This window comes from Myiozetetes cayanensis, unplaced genomic scaffold (assembly GCF_022539395.1).
Source record: "Myiozetetes cayanensis isolate MyiCay16 unplaced genomic scaffold, myiCay2020 scf5-8, whole genome shotgun sequence".
In the NCBI taxonomy this organism is placed as follows: domain Eukaryota; kingdom Metazoa; phylum Chordata; class Aves; order Passeriformes; family Tyrannidae; genus Myiozetetes; species Myiozetetes cayanensis.
Window position 1 is genome coordinate 14,224,878 of NW_026087742.1, and position 24,450 is coordinate 14,249,327.

The window sequence follows — 24,450 nt, forward strand, 5'->3', positions numbered from 1 at the left end:
TCCAGTTTATGGCCATTGCTCCTTGTCCTGCCACTGAGAACCACCAAAAAGAGTCTGGCACCATCCTCTTGGCACCCACATTTGAGACATTTGCATGAACTGATGAGATCCCCTCTCAGTCTTCTCCAGGCTAAACAGGCTCAGATGTAGCATCTTTCTGCCTTTAGGTAGCACCAGCAGAGAGACCTGTTATTAAAAAGACCAAGGTTTTCGGTCTTCAGAATAAGACAATTTTGTCATGTTCTATTTGTAAAGTTGCCTTGGTCCTGTTGACTACAAATCTTATTAGAGCACGGGGTTCTAACTGGGGTTTGGATGCCACAGTACCTTAAGGACTGTGCAAAAAAGGCAACCCCACAATCAAAGGCTTTTTTGTGTCAGAAGGCCCTTTTTGGTAGGGAGAGAGCAACTACACGTGGAAACACAGGTGTGAATCAAAAGCGACAGTGTAGATGGTCACATCATGAAGGTGGATGGTCAACACGAGGGGTGCAAGCAAAGAAACAAGGTCTGTCTTGTCAGATCACTAATGGCTACTTGGAGACAGTTTTATTAATCTCTGGTCTAAACTGTAGCATCACAAAAACCATCTGCAACAGCTGTGTTCAGAAGCTGGTCCCCAAATTTCACTACCTCAGCACCGACAGATCATCTCTCTTTGCCACTGTGTGGTGGCCAGATAACCCAGGCCATGACAGCTCACCCATCCTGGACTGGATCTGCACTCAGGGGAGAAGCAAAACATTATCTCAGCAGTGTCTGAGGCACAGCACTCCTGTGGCAGTGTTAGGTATGGGTGCTCCTGTTCTTCCATCGCTCCCACGCTGCTGCATTTAAATCTGATCAGTGAAATCTGATCATGGAACATCAACCATACACACCCTTAAACCTTCCAGTGGTCAGAGTTTATTCCATGTCAGCACTGTGGTGTTACTCCTCTGTTTCAGTACCCATTCCTGCTCCAGAACTGCTATAATTTAAATTCTCATATTAATTTTTCTAATGCACACAGAGTAGGAGAAGAGAGCAGCAAAATGACCACACCAATGATCTCTGCTGTCAGCCCATATGAATATACCCCCCAGTGCTTCCTAGTGCTGGCTGACTGCAGAGTGCTCCAGGGAGAGTAGGCTTAATGCTGTAATTAGGCACCTCCTGGGGTGGCCAGCACTGCCAAAACTCTCCAGAGTTAAGTGCTCTCTTTGGCTTTCTCACTTTCTGCAGTCACAGAAGGGTGGGGGGTTTATTCCTTCCCCTCACGCACCCTAAGGTTTTTTGTAACATTACAAATGCCCTCCTGAATCAGATTAATGGGTCATCTTTGCCACCCAGCAACTCAGCTCTGACAGTGCCAGCAGGAGATGCCACTTAGGGTGAGCACATGAGCCCAGCTCCCACCAGCAGTCCTTCCTCCTTGTCCTCCCCACACTACCTAGTGCTGTATTTAGGCTGTTCGAGGGTACATCCTTGCCTAGTTCCTTTGGTATTTATTTATGGACCTGTTGATGAATTCTTCTAGCCCCTTTTTGGACCTGGTGGTCCTGCCTGCCCCCCGGGCTCCTGAGGCAGTGAGGGCAGTGACCACCTGCTGTGTACAGATGCACTTGCTTTTCCCAGGGACTGATGTCCCGTGAGGTTCAGCAGGTGCCCTCAAACTCTGACCATGCACACAGTGGTGGATAGCAGTTCTGCATTCAGCATCATGATTTTGTAAACCTTGGGTCACAACCTCCCACCCTGAGGCCTCTCCAAATGATGATCTCTTTGCTTTTTTACAAGTGGTTGATGTGTTTTTTATATTCCATACGATGGGGAAAATTGTTGGCCTGTTAGTGTTAGGAAAGAGAATATGTAGCTAATGTGTGGGATGTGTAAATGCATTTTTAGGAGGTTAAAAATAGGATGCTGAAATGCTGATATCTTAAGTTGTGCATATTACATTTATTTTTTTGTCTGTCTCCTTACTGAGGTTTCCATAAGTTGACACGTGTGACTATTTCTGGTTCAGTTCCATATATTAATGTTGAGTTACAGTGCATTAGTCTGAAACAATTCCTCTAATGAATGGGGCAGCAGAATGTGGATTTTTAGACAGACTTTATTCTCCTGCTGTGTTTTGATCTGCTCAAACAAAACAAGAACTTCTTCCTGTCCCTCTCTCTCCAGCTGTGCATCACAGTGCTGGGTGAAGGGCTCACTTGTGGCTCATTTGAGGCAGGTACCAGCAGGCAAAATCTCTTTTTGCCTTGTAGTACAAGGCAAAATTGTTGTGGAACATCAGTTAGCTGGGATGCCTTGGGAACCGCAAGTCAGCCTCAGTGTTTTCTTCTCCCCTTCTGTCTCTCTCTACAAAGCTACAGTCAGGGTTCCCTGGGAAGGAGAAAGATCTTTCCTGGCACTTCCAGCAGTACACTGGCAGTCAGCTTGAACCCTCAATTTTTGTTTTGATTGCCCCTTCTTCTGGTCTTAATGTTGGATACCTTTGCACCACCTTGCACCTATCCTGTCAGTACTGCATTTCTAAAATTCAGCTCCTGTTTAGTTACAACAGAGTTACTCAGAGGGACCCAGAGCCTGTGGTGCACTGTGCCTGCACAGGGATAGCACAGAGACTGTGCCTGCCTGGGGAAGGCTTGGATCTGATCTCCTCTGTGGCACACAGCCACAGTTGAGGGACACACACATCTGGGTCTGCCTTCCCCGACTCAGCCCAGAAGCCCACAGAGGGAGCGTAGGATGGCTGGTGTCCTAACTCACACCCAAACCTTGTGTGCTGCCAGTTTTCCTGTGGTGTGATAAGCAGCATCCACACACCAGCTGTCTAATTAATTGCTTGTAGGCATAGAGGTGAAGATGTTGTCTTACAGTCAGAATAGAAAAGAGGCAAACACTGCAGCTTTGCAACAATAAAAATAGTTTATTGAAGAAGCTTTCTGAGGCAGCCATCAAAAGCTTTAAAAATGTCCTCACTGCTCATGTATTTTGAGCAAAAGGTTTAAACTGGTGCCTGTATAAATTCCTGCTTTTTTTTACCCTTCAACTGGACTCTTCTGACTTACAAAGCCTCCCATATTTGCTAGCTATGGACTCTAATTTGGTGCTCTTGCTCCCAGTTTTGAACCAGAGTCTTTGTTGTAGAGCTAGTGACCCTTTCAACTAGATCCTTTGTTGCTCCATTTTAAATCTCTATCATGTAGCAATGCAATTCCTGTGACCAAATGAATAAATTTGGGGTTTAGATGACTCATTTGAGACGACTGTAATGTGTAGTGTAAAAGCATAAAAGCACTGACCAACTGCATGTCCTGGACTCACATAACCAGGATAGTGGTAAGACCTAATGCAGCTTCTGCTTTTTGGTGTTGTGCCTTGTGAATTCAAAGGCTGGTCCTGTATGCTTGTTAGATGGATAGAGTAGTTGCCATGAGCAAACTCAGGGCAGCCCAAAGGGTAAAAAACAAACCTCTAATTGTTTGTCAGATGAAAGCAGGTCTGTGTTACTGCTGAGCTGACTTAGGTTCAGCTGCTTTTAGCTTGTTCCAGAATCAAGATGGGAACAACTGAAAAATCGCTTGGCATTTCGAGGGTTGTGTTGACACTTCTTACTGAGTGGGCATTAGGGGTGGAAAGGGAGAGGAGAGGAGAGGAAGATGGGAAAGACTGACAATGTCTCACACCTGTAAAGGAGATACTGTAGTGACTCTAATGGCTTGTAGTTAGGAACTGCTGGGGGAGTTTGAAACAACCCACCTGAGAGCCTCCCTGTCCCCTGCTGACATGTTTGTTTCTCAGAGGGATTTTGGTGTAAGATGGATCCCTTTCAGAGGACATGAACCTGCCAGGTCTGTTTCAAAAGTGCACCAGTGCCTGGATATAGATGTAAGAGCCTAAACCACCAAGGGCCAAGGAAGGTGTAATCCAAGTAAACCTTACTATTCCATGCTTGTAGATTGAGTGTTACTCAGTGAGTGAGAGGCAAATCTTAGAGGAGAGTGTAGAAAGTCCTCCTCTGAGGAAAGGGAGTGGAGAGAGATGACAGAGACAAGCCTTCTGATTCTTTTATACTGACAGTACATTTACTACAATGACAAAAGTATCAGTGATTAACCACCCTGCCATGCAATCCCCTCTGGGTGATCAGTGTGTTTGTGGCCCATGTCGATGACAACCATGAGCTCCATGGGCTGGACTCCATGGCAGGACTGGCACACCGTCAGTGACACAGGACTCCCCTTCCAGCTGGAAACATCCATTTGACTTCCACCAGCACTGCCAGCAGCTCTCACAAAAGAGAGCCTGGAGAATTGTCTGACAGACCTTACCGTGGCAGTCTGGCCTACCCTAAACTGGGTGATGGTTGACTGGCAGGGCTGGCATGGTGAGTTGCCTCAGGGCAGTAGCTTTACTACTGACCCCAGGGACAAGCTCCCTAAAGGTGACATGGAACACCAGAGCCTACTCACAGCTGATGACCGTGACTGTGGCCCCTCACATCCCACACCCCTTTGCCAGGGTGGTGCAGCTGCTCGTGTCCCCAGGGCTGTGGGCACACTCAGCCAAGGCACGGTGGCCACACAGGAGGAGATCCTGCCATCCCCATCCTTTGGGAAAAAACAGCCCAGGACAACAAACAGCAGGGAATGCCTTCAGGATTAGTCTCCCTCCCTCGGCCCACAGCCCCTTGGAGATCCCACTGTCCAAACAGGAGCAGGGAGGCGGATGGAGAAGCTGGCTTTGTGGGGCCACTCAGGAGCAGCACCAGGAAAGATGGAAGTAGAGATTTTTCTGGCATTAAGCCTTAAAATGGAGATGAGGTGCCTACAAACTGAAGAGGGCAGTGACACAGAGACAGAAGGCAGACGAAAAGGACACTGCAGTACTTTCTAGAAGGGGTGGCGTGTGAGTGAGACAGGGTTTGATGGGGTCACTTGGCTCATGGAAGTGCCAGACTGTACGTGCATTGGGATTGTTTAGCCCCGAAGGCTGGATTATAGATACTCTGAAATAAACACCTTGAATTTAGGTTGTAATGGGGACGTGAGATGCCTCAGGACCAATTGCTTTGATCAGCAGATCCACACTTATTACTCTGCATTAATTGCTAAGGTAGGCTGAGCCAGATGTCACACCAGCTTTCTCTTCATCAAAAGCAGCAGCAGCATGAAGTTTCCAATGCATCTCAGCCCTCATTCCCTACAGAACAGCTTTTATATTTCATGGTTCCCCTGCTCTCTTTTCCAGTTGCCTGAACAGCTCTGTCTAATTCACTCCTGAAAGAACTTGCTTTTCTTTTTTCAATATTGAGACCTATGCACTCCCCACTTTCATGAAGTCTTGAGCTGAACACTCCCAAGCTGGAAGCAAAACAAAACACTTTGCCTGATTTTAAATTAATAAAGACCTTTGCACTCAGATAAGAAAAAGCTATCTGTGCTTATTAAGGTCTAATTATTTGCTGTTGTAGAAGCTCTGATTTTTCACCAGTCTTTTTCCTAAGTGCCATCAAAGCAGATTAAAAAATGTCACTTCTGAAGAGTTTACAGTTGATGTGGTCTGTAGCTAGGTTGGAAGAAAATAATCAGGGTAGACTTATAAACAAATCCATGGGTTTGTGTTAATAGAGCCAGGTTTTATTTCTGAGTTGTGTAATAGTATGCTGCACCATAAAACTGAAAGAAACATTATGCAGTAGCAAAATGTTGAGGACTTTATTGTGTACATTATGAAGTAGTTTAGTCAAGAGCATATGGAGCCATTTACAATGCCATTCAGCAAACACTGACTTACCCACTCTGTGTACGTATTTAGTGTTTACTATTGTTTTAGAGAGAGGTGCATCTACAAGTGTGTATTGCTAACGTGCCTGACTGTGAGATTGAGGCCTTATTTTTATTATGACCTTTTGACTTGCACCATTTCCTGAGTTGTGTAGCTAAATTTGAAGTTTTAATATAGAAGTTTCTGTTAATGAGAATCTTGTGTATTTTATAAAGCTCTGTAGAGCTGCAGACTTCAAAGGACCACCAATTGTTTCAAAATAGAAATAATAGTAGCATTTTTTATCTTCCCAGCCAACAAGAGAAATTGTTTGATTAGGTATTAGCTGTGTTTGTGTTTTTGCTTACTGTTGAGTTAAGAAAGGGAGTTTTCTGGGGGGAAAATGAATCTTTGTGATCATTTGTAAAACCCTGACTCTTGATGTCTTGCCTGCACACACGCATTGCATTTTGAACAAGTATGTATTTTAGGTACAGTAAAACTTGGTAAGATTTCTGACACAGAATTTCTTTCTTTCATAAGCATGCTATGGAAGTGGTTTGGGTTTTTTTTAAGGGCCTTTTTGTAACGAGGCAAGGCCAATACGATCTTTTGCTCTGTGTCAGCCTCAGCAGCATCAGGGGTTTCATTTGGGCTGATGATGGGCTGGATAATCTCAGCCTGGTGCTTTGACCACAGAATCACAAGCAGCTGTATCCACGTGACTGCAGCCGAGCGCTTGGAAGTGAGATGTGTGTAGGCCTTCAAGGTCCTGAAATGGAGAGGCAGATAAGAATGCATAATATATTAAAGTCTCAGGATCTTGCATTGCTCAAGCACATGTTTTGAATGCACAGGACTGTGAATGCTGCAGAATGCTTCTTCTTTCAGCTAACCTTGTTACAGCTCTCACACAAAGCCATATGCCAGGGCTCGTGACTTTAGGCAGATCAATACGAGACTGCTGTACATAAAAGCTGTGGGTTTGGGTTTTGTTTTTTTCTTTTTTTTTTTAAATGTCTTCAGTTCCCAAGCCTCAGATGAGTTCTTACAGTCAGAATAATGATTGGAAAGTCCTTTAGAGCAAACCAGTAAGAAAAACAGAGGATGTGGGTGTTTATTCCATATCCTCAGGGCTTCAGAGCTCTGTCTTTGCTTCCTCTTAAAGTAGGTCAATAAATCCTTCCCAGAAAGTAGGTTTGTATGTCTCCTCCTTCCAGAAACTGTACAAGGTTTACTTTTGTGCTCATAAAATACAGTGGAGGTTTTTGCTCCTCGTTTATTTTGTATTAAACTGATTTTTAAAACAGAGTTCCACAACTTCCCCAATCTAGATGAAAAAACCCCAGACTCTCATGACTACATTACAGAAACCTTCTCAAGCTTTTTTTTTTTCCTCCAAGGCTCAGTTAACTTTATGCTATGAGATGGCACAAGCTGAGCAGAAGAACCCCCTCCCCATGCTGAGCTGCCATCCCTCTGTGCAGGCAGGCTGCTGTGCTGCAACAAATGGGAAAAGCAGGTCTGACACCTCTGCAGTTGAGGCCTTGAGCCTATCAGTGGGCTTGCCATTGGAGAATAGACACTGTGACAAGACTGACAAACTCTTCTTACTCTGAAGTCATGAAGAGCTTCATTATGGTACATTGAGCGGACCCAAGTTGGTAGGTGGGCATGAGGCTAAGCCCACAATTCAGGAAAGACAGGAAGAACTGGCTCTCTTGGCACATATCCCTGAAGAGTGGTGGGAAGGGTGGTTACCACCTGGTCTCATCACCCCCTTGTACTCCTGTACCGTCCCAGGAGCAGTGGTGTGAAATCACAGGCATCTCCCCAGGATGGGATTCGCGTGGTTTTGCTGCAAAGGCAGGAGGGACTTACGGTCTGACGGAGTTTATCGTGGGGTGGCAATATGGGTGAGTGGGGTGTGGAAACTCACTGAACTCCAGCCCATTCCTTTAGCCGGGATCTGAGGTGCACAGAGACTGGTGTATTGTAACTGCGACAGTCAGCCATCCCACAGATTTCTAAGTGCTACTTTTTTAACACGGTTTTACAGAGAGAAGTCCAAAATACCACTTACTGCCACCATACTGAAATTACTCTTCTGTCTGTAGTTCAGATTTGAAAGCTGAGGCCACTTTCAATCTGCATTTATACAGTTTAGCTTAACCACGAGGTCAGCAGCAAATTCAAGTAGAATCATACCAAGTCCTGGTTATTTAATATTGCCAGAAGCCAAGAGAAGGTGGGAGTCGTGAGGAATCCGCAAAATTATCATTCTTATTTGCATTATGTTGTTTAATCATTATGTTTAAGCGTTATATTATTTGATCAAAGTCATGCTCAGAATGATGACTCAGTCCTTTGGTGGGACTGGTATATTTTCAGACAATTTAAAGAGTTGATTCTCAGACATGTCACTCGCCTAAAAGCACTGGGTTTTACTCTAATGATTCTCTGTCACAGAAGTGATTCTGCATTTAAACATCAATACAGGCCAAAGGCAGCAGCAGTTATCTTGGCTAGACAAACTCTGCTGTGGCATTTTTATTATATAGAGGGCCTATATGCCTACATCCCATCAAAGCCTCACCTTGCACTGCCGTGCTCTAGATGGGCCTGTCTGGACCAGGGGTGGTGGGTGTTAAATGTTCTCCAAGGTTTGTGCCATCTACCACACCCTCAGTCACAGAGTCACAGAATCAGAATTGTTCAGGGTGGAAAAGATCTCTAACATTGAGTCCAACTGTTCCTCCAGCACTGCCAAGGCCAACCAGGTCCCCAAGTGCCACATCTACATGTCTTTTAAACCCCTTCAGGGATGGTGACTCCACCACTGCCCTGGGCAGCCTGTGCCAGGGCTTGACAACCCTTCCAGTGAAGAAATTTTTCCTAAAGTCCAATCTAAATGTCCTGTGGCACAGTTTGAGGCAAATTCCTGTTGTCCTGTCTCTTCCTACTGGGGAGAAGACACTGACCTCCACCTCATTACAACCTCATTTCAAGTAGTTGTAGAGCATGATAAGGCTTAAAGCCTTCTTTACTCCAGACTAAACACACCACAGCTCCCTCAGCTGCTCCTCATCAGACTTGTCCTCCAGACCCTTCCCCAGCTCTGTTGCCCTTGTCTGGACACGCTCCAACCCCTGAATGTCCTTCCTGAAGTGAGACATCTGGACAAAGTGAGATATCTGGGGTGGAACACATTCCTAGTGGATATCTAGGAATCTCCGATACCCTTACCCAGACCTCAATTTTTGGTCACCATGGAAAGCAGGATGCTGGATTTAGGTGGACCTTTCCTCTGACACTGTATACCCATTTGTGTGTTTCTCCTCTTCCATATTTCTTATTCTCTGGATTGGTTTAGGAGAGCTTTGGTCATGCCAGTACTATGCAGTGCCAATCAGAATTTTCTCTCTCTACTTTGATCCTCCATTGGTGTGTACTACACCCTTTGGAAGTCCTCTGGTCCCAGCTTAGAGCACTGAGAGGGTTACAGTGGGGATGTGTTTGTTTCTGGATAAACTGCAGATCATAAATGGGATTGGAATAATGGATAAAAACCCTTCTACAGCCCCAGGTGTTTCCTTCTCTCAGAATAGGCTGAGAGTGCTCCACCCTGTGTGGGCACATGAAAATTTAGTGTGTGTCAACGCCTTTGGGAGAGAATGTCCTGACACCTTCTCTGGACCAGGCCAGAACTGTGATGTTAGGGCTGTCCTGGGCAAGCAGCAGAAAAGGCTTGGCCAGCTGTCACTGGCTTGCTCCTACTGACTTCCCCTTCATTTGTGGGGGCTTTTAGGGATAACACCTATCCTGGGGCATTTGTTCTCTATATCTAGTTTTTATATTAGTTTTTTTATATTAACCATGTAAAATTTAGGCTTTGCAAAATGCAGTCTGTTGACTATGATACTCTTTCAGCTACTGAATGTTGGCAGTCCACAGACTTTCACAGCAGATTTTCCAGCAATCCTATTGTCAGAACCAGCTAAGTGCCTCAGCAATGCAGATTTTCTGTGCCAGAGAAACAAAAGACAAACTGGACTACAACACTCAGTATAGGTAATAGGTACAAATGATATCTAAAAAAAAAAATACTGGACTAATTGCAGTTCAGTCTTTTGTTGCCTATTGTTTATGTCACCTCTGGGGAGGTGACATGAGTATGCTGCTGCAAATAAGGCATTTCTAATGATTAGGCAGGTGATGATCATCTTTTGTAGCACTGTGTCAAGACTGTCCTGGCAGCAGACCAGGGGCTTCATCCTGACTCCCCAGGTGCTAAATCCAGTCTGGCTGTGGTTCAGCTCCGCAGATCCTGCCCTTAGGGTGTCAAGCTCAGAACCCCCAGGTGATCACTGGGCAGCACGTGTGTGAGGTGTGGAGTGAGATTCCAGTCCTCACTGATGCTGATGTGATCCTGTAGCATTGAACTGGTCAGGACTGGGCTGGATCCTAGATAAACGTGGGTGCATCCCTGAGTAGCCTGAACATTCCAGACACTCGGGCCAGCAAATGCTCGGTGAAAGAGCAGCGACTTCAACGTGGTTGGCGTGGGCAGGCACAGCCAAACAGCAGGGCCAGATGCAGGGCTTGGAATGCTCCCTCCAGGCAGCCCCAGATGAGTCCCCTGGGCCTGCAGTTTCACCCCAGATGGGTGTCACTGTCATGCAGTGACAAGTGTCCATGGCCTGCTGGCCAGCACAGCCCATGGGGGCATGGCCTCCACCCCTCCCCAAGTGCCAACCAGCTGCTTCACACAAAAACCCTGTGAAAATAGACCAAAGCAGGTTGAGAGATAAGGCTGTTAAAATGAAAATAAAACTCACTTCTTCAGTGTTTATTTGTTCTAGATTTGGGTTTTTTCTCCCAAGGGGCTCTAAATATCAAATTAAGATGCCAGAGTTCAGTTCCCTCCTGCCAGCCTGGCAGGGACTGCTGCTGGCCAGAGCTGGGGTTTGTTCCCATCTGGGTGCAGGGGCTGGGGGGGTGCAGAGCTTTTTCCATAAACCCTTTTTAGGAGTAGCATATGGGGTAAATAGGATTTTTCTGTGTGTGGTTTTTTTGGTTTGTTTGTTTTGGTTTTTTGGCTTGTTTGATTGTTTGTTTGTTTTGTTTGTTTTGTTTTTTCCCAGCTTAATTAAATGGAAAAATGATCCTGTGCTTGAAATGCACCCAGAGCCACAGCCCGAAGCAGGGCTTGGACATAGTTAAATGGACTCAGTGTGGTGCTCAGGAACTCAAAATAGCCATAATTAGCATATCCTGTTTTGGACCAGCAGCAGTGTCACAGATATTTCAAGGATCTGCTTCCTGCAGGTGCTGGTCAGCCCCTGCTGAGGAGTCTCTGCCAAGTGCCAGCTAGTTTTTTTCCTCTCTCTCTTTCATTTATTTATTAATTAGCAGCATTCAAAAAGACCAATGCCTACCTTTTGATCCACGTCATATCCAGTCTGAAACTGATACGGATGCTTTTCTCCAGTGATCTGCCTTACAGAAACTGGGTTACAATCTAGAGATTATCCAGTCCAACTCCTCATCCAACAATACATCCAGGTGGGTTTGGAATGTCTCCAGAGAGGGAGGATCCATGATCTCCCTGGGCAGTTCTAGTGCTCTGCCACCCTCAGTGCAAAGAAGTTCTTTCTCATGTTGAAGCTTCTTTGGTTTTAGTTTATGACCATTGCTCCTTCATCCTGTCACTGGGCACCACTGAAAAGAGTCTGGCACCATCCTCTTGGCATCCACCTTGGAGATATTTTTATAATCCCCCCTCAGTCTTCTCCAGACTAAACAGGACCCCCTCCTGCAATCCCTCCTCATAAAAGAGATGGTCCAGACCCCACACGGGAGGCACTAGTTAGGAAGACTCACTCTCTAATTCAGTGTCCAAATTCAGCTTTATCTAAGAATCTCATTAAGCCCAGAATATTTCATTACCTCTATATAAAACCCAATACTTCTACTTGGAACCTTAAAAGATTTTCCTGTATAGTCAGCCAAATAAATTTCCCAGGACTGTAGAAAGCTGCAGGGAAGATTTAATGCTTGCTTTTTCTAGGAAGGAGGTGGAAGAGAGAATAACTGGGAAGCAATGAGAAAGAAGAGCCATCCTGGCCTGACCTAATCGAGCACCTTATTTCCAAGTGGTGGAGAAATTGCAGAGAAACACATCCAGGACACTGCACACAGTGTTATTTGTAACCTGTTCTCATATGTCATTAGGATATTTTCAATCTTGCTGCCTGGAGGCATTTTAATAGCAGGTTACCCACCACCCACAAAATCCATTAGCTTAAACAATAAAAATGAGCCATTTGGCCACACAGTGAAGGCCCCAAAATTGCTTTGGTAAGTGCAGATATAATGAGGATGGAGACCTCAGAGCTGTGCAAGGATCATGACAGACCAAATGGAAAATACAGCTGCTGTGAGCTGTTCTCCACAAGGGCAGCACCAGGCCTGGGTTTGCTTTTCCTAGACGAGGGGTGGCTGAAGAATCACAGCATCATCAAGGTTGGAAGACACCTTCAAGATCCTCTAGTCCAACCATCACCCCAGCACCACCATAATCACACCGAAAAACCACATCCCTAAATTTTGGTTCTTCGTTTTGATTTGGAGAACCAAATTTAACAAGAGGCAGGTGCTGAGATCAGAGCATGGCACGAATGCATGTGTTTTTTAGGGTGGTTTCCCCACTATGTGTCTGACAGTGTTCTGAAGCTTCACCTTGCATCTGGTACCCATTAATCTGAGTGAGCCAGTGCAAACCAACCACGAGCTGCACCACCAGCATCACCAGCTGCCAGCAGATGTGTGAGAGGCTGAGAAGGTTGAGGCTGGCCCCCATCACCTGCCCAGCACCACCCCCACCAGCTCTGCAGTGCAAACACTCTCTAACTCCATTCTGTTTAAATGGAATAGCCTTGAAAAGTTTTCCCATTAAATGTATCAACTCAACAGCCAGGGATATTTTTATTTATTCCCCCACCCCTCCAAGAGTAATTTACTGAGGGCTGGGGACCGGAATTTTGTTTCCAGCCCATAGATGCACGCAGCGGCTCTGCTCAGTTTATTGCTGAAGTGGGTGATGCCCAATCAATCCCACGGTTGGAAGTGAGGGTCTGAGCTACTGTCCTCTGTCAGCTTTTCTACTTTATGAGCCCATCAAACTGTTTTTATTCATGCCTAATATAATCTTTCCACAATAAGGAGCTTGCATGGCTAGAGATGGGCAGGACCCTGCTGCTATTACCTGGGAACTGTGATGAATGGCTCGTCAGCTTTCAGGACTGCAGTAGCCGTGGCAGTGCTCCTCCCGAAGTTTCAGGAACTTTGTCCATGCCTTGTGCTTTCCAAGCACGTCATGGTGTGCATTTATTGCCTTTCTTTGAGGAGAGTGTCTGTGTGGAGGGAATCATAAAACCTGATCACTTAATCAGTGCATAAAACTGAGTGATTTATTAACAGTTCGTCCACAAGAGTCAAGAGCAGCACCAGTGTCTCATTGGACACATAACCCCACACCGGGAAGCTTGGCTGTCTGGGAATTACTGTTCAGAGCAATTGCATTTTTCTACAACTCGGATTGAATGGGATTATGGTATTATAGATGGGATTTGCTCTAAAGGCCAGTGGCCCTCTGTATTTTATGGATTACTCCAGCTTCTCCTAAAAGGAATTTTGATAATGCTTCTTTAATGAGACAGGGCTAAATTCAATTACATCCTGCCTTCCCTCTGAAGTGGAATATTATTCTATGATACTGGACATGTGCACAGAAGTCTTATGTATTCCTTTCTAGGGGATATGCATGACCTATATAACAACACCTACACAGACACAAACCCCACCCTAAATATTAGTAAAAGAAAGATATTTAATTAGGGTTTTTTGAGCAATTTGGAGCCTGAAGGATTCTGCTCACCATCACACTTCATTCTGGCCCAACAGTTCAGTTTTGAAACCAGAGATGGTACGTCCTCTGGAGATAATTTGTAAGTTCTTCACAATGCATGGATACTCCAGGGTCTGCAAATAAAACCAACTGTTTCCAGGGCTCTGATCCTTTGAGGTGAATTCCCTTGATGGAGCAGGGATGGAAGAGCAAAGGAAATAAACATCTGGTTGGTAACAGGCAACAGGAAGCTCTGCAGTTTTTCCCACTATTAGTTCATAGTATCAGGTGCCTCATCATCCCAAATCTTTGCAGATAGCTTGTGAAACTCCCTGCCCTGGCTGTCCCCTCAGTGATTGAACATGCCCCCAGCCAGCACAGCTGTGTCCCAGGCCAGCAGGTGAACTGGCTGAACAGGTGGGGTCTTGTGGAAGATCATGGATGGGGAAGGGCTAGTGAGTTCAACAGGGCTGAAAAGTCTTGTTTTCTCCTAGTTGAGGTCTGGAGCAACTCATCCACTCAGTTCCACTGCAGCCACACCTCACCTCGCTGCAGAGACAAAAGCTGCAGGCGATGCTGGAGAAGAGGCTGCCATGGCTTGCAGAAAAACGAAATTAAGAGGCTTTCCCCGGAGAGATCATGCTGTCTTTATTCTACTCCTCGCTCTTCCCTCAATCCTGTTTTATATAATATAACCTATTTGCTGTAGAGAAACAGCAATTTGCTTCCTTTCTCATGCAACACACACCTCCAGTTTTATTCCACAACCCAGCTTTGTAGCTCCATCAGCTGATCTCCAAGCTCAACCCGAGGGGTCCTTTCTGTGAGCTGGGCACAGAGGACACCCTGAAGATCAGACCCACTGGCCCACTGTGGTCTCACCTCTGTGGGTGGGTGAGCCCCGTGGTGTGGGCCATGTGCTCTCCCTGTGCTGCAGGCGTGCTCCCGGAGGGCCAGGAGCGGAAGGAAGCTCTCAGCTGGACACTGGGCAGAAGGTGCTGGGCTGGGGTTTACATACCACAACTCCCCCAGGGCTTTGCCCTGCTCCAGCAGCTTTTGGGGAGGAACAGCTGGTGCTGTTTGACCCTTCCTGGGCACCTGCTGTGAGGCAGCAGGACCAGGCTGGATGGTCTCACTGCCTGGGAGAGGCTCCTGCTGGCCATCACCGATGGAGCACACTGCAGGGCATGGATCTTGCCAGAAAGCCATTGGAGCAGCAGTGGTGAGGGAGAGCTTGCTGGCAAATGGCTCCTAGGGATGGATGGTGAAGTGGGAGGTTGGTTAGTCATCAGTGCCACGCTCCTCCCTGCGAGCGAGGGTGGCTGGTTGGCGCAGAAACACACCACTACAACGGGGCTCCTCCAGGAATGTATTTATTTACATTAAAACACTATTATACAAACTGAAAGAAAGGAAAAGAAAAGGGAAAAAAATTAAGGAGACAACATCCTAGAGGAGAAGCTGTGCCAAAGTCAGCACCCCCCCTTCCCACCCTGTCTCGCTGCCGCCTGCCTTCTGCTCTGGTCTGACTGTGAGTGCCGCGATCCTTGTGGGAAAATCCCTTCCCAACCCCCTCTCAGTGTGAACATCCACGTATTTTGTTTAAATGGCTTTCAGAAATCTTTGTTTTCTTCCTCCAAAGAAAACTCTTGCCCACACGTTCTTTTCTTAATTTATTTATGTAACACAGTGTAGAAAGCTGTCAATTCATAAGCAATGGCTCTGTACAATCATCCTGCAGAGGACCCCTGTTAATTTTCGGCCAGCAGGCACTTCTCCCCCCAGAAGTGCTCACAATTAACAGGGACTCTTTTAATATTTTTTTTTTAAAGATCAAAAAGATACATGGAAAAGAAAATAAAGTTTACCTTTCAATGCCTAAAGTGTGCACATAAAACAGGCACAAAGAAACGAATGTGTATTCCCATGATTTCTACATCACTAATACAGCAGGAGCAACAATCTGTACAATAAAATGCAGCTGCAGAGGAAAAGAATTTCAGTAACTCATCTGGAATACTTTTTAAAAAATGTTGTTTTACTTTAAAATGCATAGTGATCAGAAAAAAATGCTCAGCAAAGAGAAGCAGCTAAACCCCACAGACACAGAAAGCATCCCCCATCAATTCTTAAAGCATATTTCAATTAGGACTTAATTTTTGTCACAAATCACAAGAATAATATACAACTGGCTAAGGAGCTACATGATAAATAATTGGGAAAGAGAATCTATCCATGCACTAGTTAAATACAGCTAACTTCTTTACAGTACACAAAAAACATTCATTAATAATGTAGTGTAAAGACTGAAATGTAAAGAGAAAGAGAGAGAAAATACATTACTGATTTTATTAATTCAAGTTCAGGCATCTACTTGTGTTACAGCACAGCTGTCAAAAGGCGAGAATGAGTAAATAATAAAACAGAGTGTTTTTCTTTCTTTCCACATTACTCTATAACTGAACACCGATGGGCAGTGAAGCAATCATTCTGCTGTCCAACTCATGAGGCTGCTGTGGTGTCCTAGTTCTGCATCTGTTCAAAGAACTTGTAGGTGGGATTTTCGTAGCCATTTTGCTGCATCTTGGAAAGGTGGCGTTCCTCTGGTGTCACTGCAGCATCCACCTGTCACAGAAAGGAACAACCAGGGTCAGATTCCTGCTTAATTCGCAGCACAATCCATTTTCCCCCACCTTAGACCCATCCAATGTACTCTGTACCCTTCCCTGTGTGTTCAGGCAGAAAGCATCCTCTGGTTCACTTTTTGAACAGAGTAATATGCAGAAGAAGATAATGCACCAAGAACAACTTTGCAACTGATCTTTTTGCTGCAGGACTTCAAAATCAGCTGACCAAACTGAGCAGTACCAGCTTTGGTTTTTGCTGTCCGGCTTGGGAAGCATGCAACTCCACAAACAAAAAAGGGGATGTAGTTTGCATCTCTCCACTAGTTCCTCATTGTCAGGATTCCCTCCCCTCCTTCCCCCCAGAATACATCAATATCAACTGGATCTCAAAAGAAAAGAAAAAGCTCAGTAAAAACCTGCACTGGTTTAATTTCTATCTAACAAAAATTGACCTTTCTTGATTTCTTGGAAGACAGGCAAAAAGACAGCTCAGCCAAGATTTCTCCACTGAATACCTACGACTTCACAAATTATTTTCTTGCTTCACTGGACATTACAGTAATATAAAACTCCATCAAATCAGAGTGTCTGAGAACAAGCTCTAAATCTTAATTAGGTATTTTACCTCTGCTCTCTGTATGAGCTCAATAGATGTTTGTGCATTCAAAACCTACTGTATCCTGGCTATATTGCTAAACACCTATGAAAACAGAGACCAGAAAGTCTGCTTGGTTTGACAGTTCTTAAAAGCAAAGGCAAAAAGTGAATTTTACATTGTCAAAAATTTGAAATCAGAAGGTGCCTAAAACCCTACCCTTAAATATTAGGTATCAACATTTTCCTGTGGATTCCTGCAAATAGAGACCTTTAGGAAAAGCAGCATTTCACTTTTAACATCAAAAAAGATTTAGGATAATGAAAAGTGTACTCTCTCAAGAAACCCTAACTTACTCTATCTAAGCTATTAATAAAAAGCAAAGGAGAAGTATTGATGTCTGATACTCATTTTAAATCTACGCTGCAATACTGGGAATATCTCATCTTAGTGAGGACAGACTATGACCTTTGATAAATTGTTCCCTGATACCTCGGAGAAAGATTAAAAGTACGTTCTCCCATGCTTGGGACAAACACAGGCTGCTCGTTTTTTGAGCAGCTTATTTTTGCAGTTGTTCTTTCATTGTGGCAGGTTGTAACAGTGCCTTTCCCACAGTACCACCTCTCAGAGCTATCTCCTCTTTATATCATCTTTTACTTATTAAGAGAAGAAATGGTTCTCTGTGTGGCACGTGCATTGGAGTGTCGAATCGCTAACCCCAAATCTGATCCATTTTCGCATCCGTGCCCCTTCCAAATCTCCTCGTCCATGTCCCAACTCTCAAACTGCATTTTCAATCAACACTGTATCTTCCATCAAGTACCCTTTTTAAACCACAATTATACATTTTTGTGAAATACCCAACTTTAAGGGTCATATATTGCTTTTGCTCATGAGCTGCATAGCTGGGAGCCCTGACTCCTCCAGCAAGCCCTTGACTCCTGCGGGCAGGGAACAGGATGCCAGGCAGAAAGATCACTGGGCTAGGCTGATACTGTGCTCCCTGTGTTTCCAATTCTGCAGTATAACTTGGACTTTTAATACTGCCATTCACAGGCTTTCTCTACTTTTTAAGTTGCATTTGCATACAGTAATTTTTTTATGCAACAACCCACAAATCCATCTACTTCTTCAATTCCTGGGATATGCTTTTAGGCAGCAAGACCTTGTTTAGAGGTCACTCTTGCTTTATTTTTCTTGTTTGAGAAACTGGGGTGGTGGAGGGGGAATAGTGTTTGTTCCTTCCCTGTCCCACTCCCTCTCCAAAAGTAACAAACTTTTCCATCTGAAGGATGCAGGCTTCCCCTGGCCAGCCCACATGAGTGCCGAGTGCTCAGCTCCGCTGTCAACAATCACCTTTGATCCATCAAGGGCAGGAGAACTGGGAATTTCACAGCCAGTCTCCTCTTCACCTGCCTGCTCCCAAATCCCCTGGACATCCCTGAACAGCCACGTGCTCACAGCCAGGATACAGCCGTGCACTTGCACTGGTCCGTGCCTGCTGCTCCCGGCTACCTTTTACCAATGGTGGGACTGGGTGAGGGATGGTGAGAACCACCACACCTCACAGCGCCCACCTCTGCAGCCACCCCAGAGGCTGAGCTGTTTCACCTGTCCTTTTCCATGGGTTACCAACTAATCCCTCCACAAAAATACACCATCTAGATCCATATGCAGCGGATCAACGTCTGGCAGCCCCCCGATGCTACTGATGCTCAGCAGAGCACTTGCCTTCTGTGCATGCCAGCAGTGAAACAGCAGTAGGGTCTAACAAACCCATTCCTTATAGATTTTGTACAAACATGCAGATGGCCTAATCCCTGCCCTGAGCACCATGCAAATCTAACAGCATTAACTATTTCTGTTGTGACAATGTCGCCGTGTGCCATCTGCTGCTGCTGAAGTTGTCACTACCACGGCTGCGAAGGCAAGAACAAAGCAGGGAAAATGGCAAATGTCCCTGTAGCCTTTTCAGCACTTACAGAAAATAAGAATAAAAGTAGGTGCAGAGGAAAAATCCACCCTTCCTTTCATTCTTGAAGGGGCTGCTGCAGCACCAAGTCAGCCCTGGTTCCTGTGCACTGTATCACCACACTACTGGAGTATCCAGTGCTGCTCCAAATCAAGAAGTGAGAGTTTCACAACTAAACCCACCAACACATTCTTTTCTAGCATAAAATTAAAGCTCAGTATGAAGCTTTGGGATTGATGGACCAGGAATCCTTGGGTATCAACAGACGCCCGAGATCATCTTCCTTTCTCGGAGGCTCCTTCACTGCGGCTGGGATGCAAAGGACAGGGACGCCAGAACCTGTGCTGGACTTCTTCATCTTTAAGCTCTGAACAACACCGTATTTAACTCTGCCACCTGTTTTAGTTAAAGCCTCCCACTCAGCACTTCTTATTCATGACTAGAAAATGTGAAAAGTGCACAGCACAACCTGCTTGTAGGAAACAGGGTGAGACATCAACATAAATTAAAAAGGAATCAAAGTAAGGGCAAGGTAAAAGAGACTAAAGAACTGATGAGAAACTTGGAAGAAAATCAGGAGGAGACAAAGATTAGAAAAAAATGAGGACATTAAAAAAAAGACTGAATTTTTAACACTTTCACACAATATTCCATATTAAAAAGTTTCACTTTGATAAAACTAGTTTTTAGTGAAAATCCAATAACCTCTGAAATACGGCATTTATAGATGAAAGAGATTTACTGAAGCTCTTGCTTGCAGTCTTAGTCAATTTTTCTTTTAGATTTCCCCCTTAGGCTTTAAAATGGCCAGTGCTGGTACTTCCTCTCTTTCCTGCAGCTGTCTGCTGCAGGGCAATCCATCTCACTGCCAACCTACATGTGCTGTCTCTCATCCCAAATGTCTTCTCTTCCACTCCCTTTTACCCATTTTGAGGCTGCCAAACTCCTCTCATTCCTTCCAACCTCTGTCCTCGGTATTGCTCTGCCAAACAACATGCTTTGAACCCAATTATCTCCTTGTCAGTAAATCCCTAAAGCCCCTTACCATTTTAAGAAGCTTTTTGCACCCATTATGGAGGTGGCAGAAGCTGAACACAGTGTGCAAGAGGTGTGAGCACACTTCTCTTTTTTATGACGTGATGTGTCTTGAGAAAACTGCTCAGTCAGGGAGATAAACTCTTTTGAGGCTGTTTGTCCACCTATCCCCACCTACAATTTTAGTGCCATCTCTGCTCCTGCTGTGAGCCCTCCTGTTATCACCTCTCCCCACATTCTCCTGCTGGAGGTGACGCCTCCGTCAGGATATTCTTTGAACAGAATATCCTCAAAGAGGACAAGCTGAGACAATCAGCTGTTGCCCAGTGCACAGGAGAGGTGAGAATCTCTCTTTTGCCTCTTGCTTTCATGAGAAAGTAACCTCCTGCAGACAGTTGGAGTGGGTGCACCAGCAAAAAATACTTAGAAAACATTTGTTGGAGCCCCTGTATGCACATATAATAAGTAATTTTCAATCTCTCAGTCATTTATTTACTTAACTTAAAGAGTACTCAAAGTTCTTAAGTTCTTTTCCTGGGGAGTCTGAACCACTTTGGAACACTGTTATTCTCAGACTAGGGAAAAATTATTATGACACTTCTAAATAGGACAAGTCTATCTGTCCTCAGAGCTTCAAAAAAGTCTAGCAGGATTTTTAATAACTTTTTTCTGTTTAAAAAATCAGAGTGAAATGAGAGAAAGCATAACAGAGTTGACTTTTTGGAAGATAAGAACACAGGTGGAACAGGAGCTGTTTTACAATCTTGCATCCATTATCACAGCATTAAATTCTCACTGTAACTTCTGACACGCAACGAAGCGATTGCAAGATTTGTTAAAATATACTCAGCCAACCTAGAGCTGATGTACAGTTATTTTTACACCAAGTGATTCTGCTCTTTTGTGCTTTTTGTGCACAGCACATTAGTGTCTAAATAAATTAATCCTCTTTAGAACGGAACAGCTTAATTTTGAAGACATTTTGACATTAAACATCAACTGCATACGGAACTTTGGGTGGGTTTTTTTTTTGTCCCCAATACAAGAGCTACAAAATTTTCACCAACTTAGGACAAAAATAGATGTTATGCCTTTCTTGCAGGCCAGGAGCTCAGACAGTGAGGCCACGCAGTCTGCCAAGACCACAGAGCAAGTCTGGCAGAAGGAGGAATCCTGGCTGCCAATGCCAGACACAATGCAGCAAATCCACAAGGTGACACCATCTCCAGTGTGATACTATAGATCAAGCAATACTCTCAGTACATCTGCATGCTAGAGCTTTATGGTTTTATCTGTAAAATTTTTTATTCCCTAAGTGATGCTGCCATTTTGCCGTGAGTTACTTATTCAGCATGTTCTTTCTAGGCCAACATTTCCAAGTTCACTGTCACTGCAGAAAGCTCGCAGAAATCCAGGATTACCTTTGTCACATCATTCCATCAGGCAAAACCCACCGGGAATTTTAAGGTTGTGCTGCAATAATGGTATGTCCCCATTCAGTGTCTGATTTGGGGCTTTGGCCCAGTAAGCCTCCTGGCCTTTCTGTTGTCACTTAACTCGGCCAAAGGAAAGTTTCTAGTGGCATGACTATTGGCAGCAGTTATCAGGACAGAGGTTTAAAACTAAAACCCGCCTCAATTCTCTACAAAATGCACTGAACGCTATCATACAGAAAGTTAAAGCTTAAGGGTCCTGCTTGCCATTTTCTGCCTCTTGGTTGAAAATCCTGCACACCTTGGTATCTGTGTAAATCTCAACCCACATGGTTGGTGCTCTTCTGACCATGTCTCTTTGGAAGGTTTCAAACTACGTGGACAACCACAGCATGGGCTTAACACAAAGTCTTACCCAAATACTTTTAAGACCCTTCAGTGACCCAGACAGGGGAATAAATGCCTCCTGAAGCATGTGTGTCTCCAGCAAGGTTCATCTGACTCCAGGTAAAACAAATATAAACTATGACTTGATCAAGGCTTAAGTTTCAATCGAAAATGTAAAATACCAGCTCCGGAGGGCAAAAATATACAAGTGTCTTGAGTGCTTGCTAATACAAGTACTACCTAAAAATCAGACACACAGCAAACTAAATAGGGGGAAAAAAGTTGCAAGAACCTCATTCCAGTTCTCATAATTAAGTTTTTCTACTTCTTTAAGAGATCTTGTTTTAAAGCCATGCAATAGATGAAGTATTTTAAATTACTGTAAACTGACCACAAATTTCCTTGGTAGGTTGAGAAGGATTTTCACCTTGAAAATTCTACCTAAAAGTCTTATATACAATTTTTTTCTCAAATCTATGAGTTTCAGATTAGCCACAGATCAAAACCTGTTGGTGGCCACAGAAAATCTTGTTAAGAGAACAGAGAATAATAAAATATCTGTATAGGGAAAATCCTTGCAGTGCACAGCACAAGCCATGGAAGACCAGCCTCAAGTGTTAAAACTAAATAAAGAAATCAGTGTGTGTGAATTCCCAGCAGCAGTAAAACCAAATTTTTCAACTTGCCCAGTATCTGCTCATTGGCTACTGTCCTATTCCCTATAAAATGAACTTTAACATTATGAGGTGATTGGTCTGGGATAAGTCCAGAAGAGATTTTTGTGGTTTTATACCCAATGTAACATGATTTACATTGTGCCTGCATTTACTAAATAAAGCAATTTGATTCCACGCTGCAGGATTCAACCATGACAATTCTGAATGTAGCCCAAAACACCGTTTCTTCCTTTGAAAATTAGTATTTATAGAGCAGTGTGTTGACTGTGCTGTACAGGTGACACCACTTGTGCTTGGAAGCCTTTTCTTACCTCCACAACCCCATGGTGAATAGATGTGTACTGCTTCTTCTTCAGCATCACCAAAGTAATGACAATCACTGTTGCTATGACAACACCTCCCACCATTAGTCCAATGATGGCACCTTTATTTGAACCCACATCTTCAGCAAAGAACACCTACAAAAGAAGAACAAAGGAAGGTGGTTAATAAAAAAAGCTCACTGTACGTCTGACTAACCTGCCCGGCTGCCACAGCAGTATAAAGCCTATTGAAGCATCAGTAATTAAACTGCAAGTCCTCCTAACTACCCAAACCTGGACTGCTGTGCCACAAAGCGCTCAAAGGTGGAGAAGATCAATTTGGGAAACCTCTATTCTCTGTGGTGTGGCAGTGCTGGGGCTGAGCAGGGGACTCAGCTCCATGCTCAGCTTCACACAGGTCTTGGACAGTAGCCGCCTTTTTTCCCTGAGTAGGCAAGTCCAACTCATTGCACAAAGACTGGTGAGCTTTAGCAGAGGAACCCGGGAGCACACACATTCCCTTAGTTTTAGAATGCTAATCATGAAAGTGTTCATAAATTTATATCTGTGTGGCTTGTTTGGACTACGATGCATTTTTTCAATAAAAGAATAGTGAGGGACCTGAAGGACAACGGTGAAACTTGCACACAACGAGTCGGGAGAGAACTCTCACACCGAGGAGACGAGGGTCAACAAAAATTAACACACTGATTTAAGTGACCACCTCGGGGTGCTTCATGATTTTGCAGGGCAAAGGGAGCATGAGCTGTGCCTGGATGATGTCAACACCCATGTGTGACCTAACAGTGGTGTGAAAACCACTTGAATTTTATGCACTGATAAGGCGAAACAGAAGACAGCAAGATGCTTTACTATGCATTTAATAAGACTGGCTTTTAGGAGCAGGTATGAGAAGTGGGTGATTGTTTTCCCTGTCCTGTTTTGTATTCAAGGAATACAATGGATTATTTTACTTCTATGCATATCTTACAACCCTTTTGTCCGCTTGTCAACAGCAAGCTTTTATTATTATTTTTAGCCAAAATGGGCAAAAAGGATTAGAGAATAAATTACATTCACAGAATTGTAACACTACCTCACGCTGGAAGACTAAATACTTTGACAAGTATTTAACAAAAATGCAGAGGGAAGCAGGAAACCAGCTGAGAATTATAATGAGTTGTATAACATTTGCACTCTTTAAGAAGCACAACCTTCCTCAGAGAGGTATTAAAGTATGCAGTATAAATATTTATATTGTTCCTAGGCACAAGCAAGAAATATGTTTAAACAAAGTTAAGAGTTCACTAGAAAGTACACACAATGGACAGTGTTGGCATGAGCTGATGTGAAGTAATAATTTCTCCTGTCAATTTTACCTGCCCAGGACCGAAATTCTGTGACCACACTGTCTTTGAGCACTGTGAAATACCCCAGCGAATATGCAAGAGAGGAAGGCCTTAAGCACTCTGAGCCATGAAAATCAACTTAATGTACAGTTCAAACATGACCATCCATAGAGGAGAAAATAACTGCAATTTCAGCTCAATTCAGAGGTTTGTGTGTAAAATACAATGTGCAGCTCAATTCAAAGCAATATCCTTAAGAGACTGTTTCAGTAAATCCTACCAGGACACAGAAGGAAAGCACAGATCAAAGTGTTCGCTGCTCCCTGCTTTTGAATTAAGGCTAATGGAGAAGGGCCTTGGATATGACACGGAATGTGGTAAGGAAGCAATGCCCTGTAAGCATC

At 44.3% G+C, this 24,450-nt stretch overlaps 1 protein-coding gene across 3 annotated transcripts in view; it reads right to left on the reverse strand.

The window, feature by feature from the left end:
- Positions 1-15,023: 15,023 nt before the first annotated feature.
- The window catches only part of APP (amyloid beta precursor protein), a 200,977-nt gene continuing 191,550 nt past the window's right edge, over positions 15,024-24,450 (reverse strand). For all 3 annotated transcript variants that reach the window (XM_050332717.1, XM_050332718.1, XM_050332719.1), the window contains 2 exons: positions 22,707-22,853; positions 15,024-16,291 (listed from right to left, as the gene is read on the reverse strand). In XM_050332717.1, coding sequence (XP_050188674.1) covers positions 16,190-16,291; positions 22,707-22,853 — 249 coding nt within the window. In that variant the 3' untranslated portion in view covers positions 15,024-16,189. The remainder of the gene's footprint in view (positions 16,292-22,706; positions 22,854-24,450) is intronic.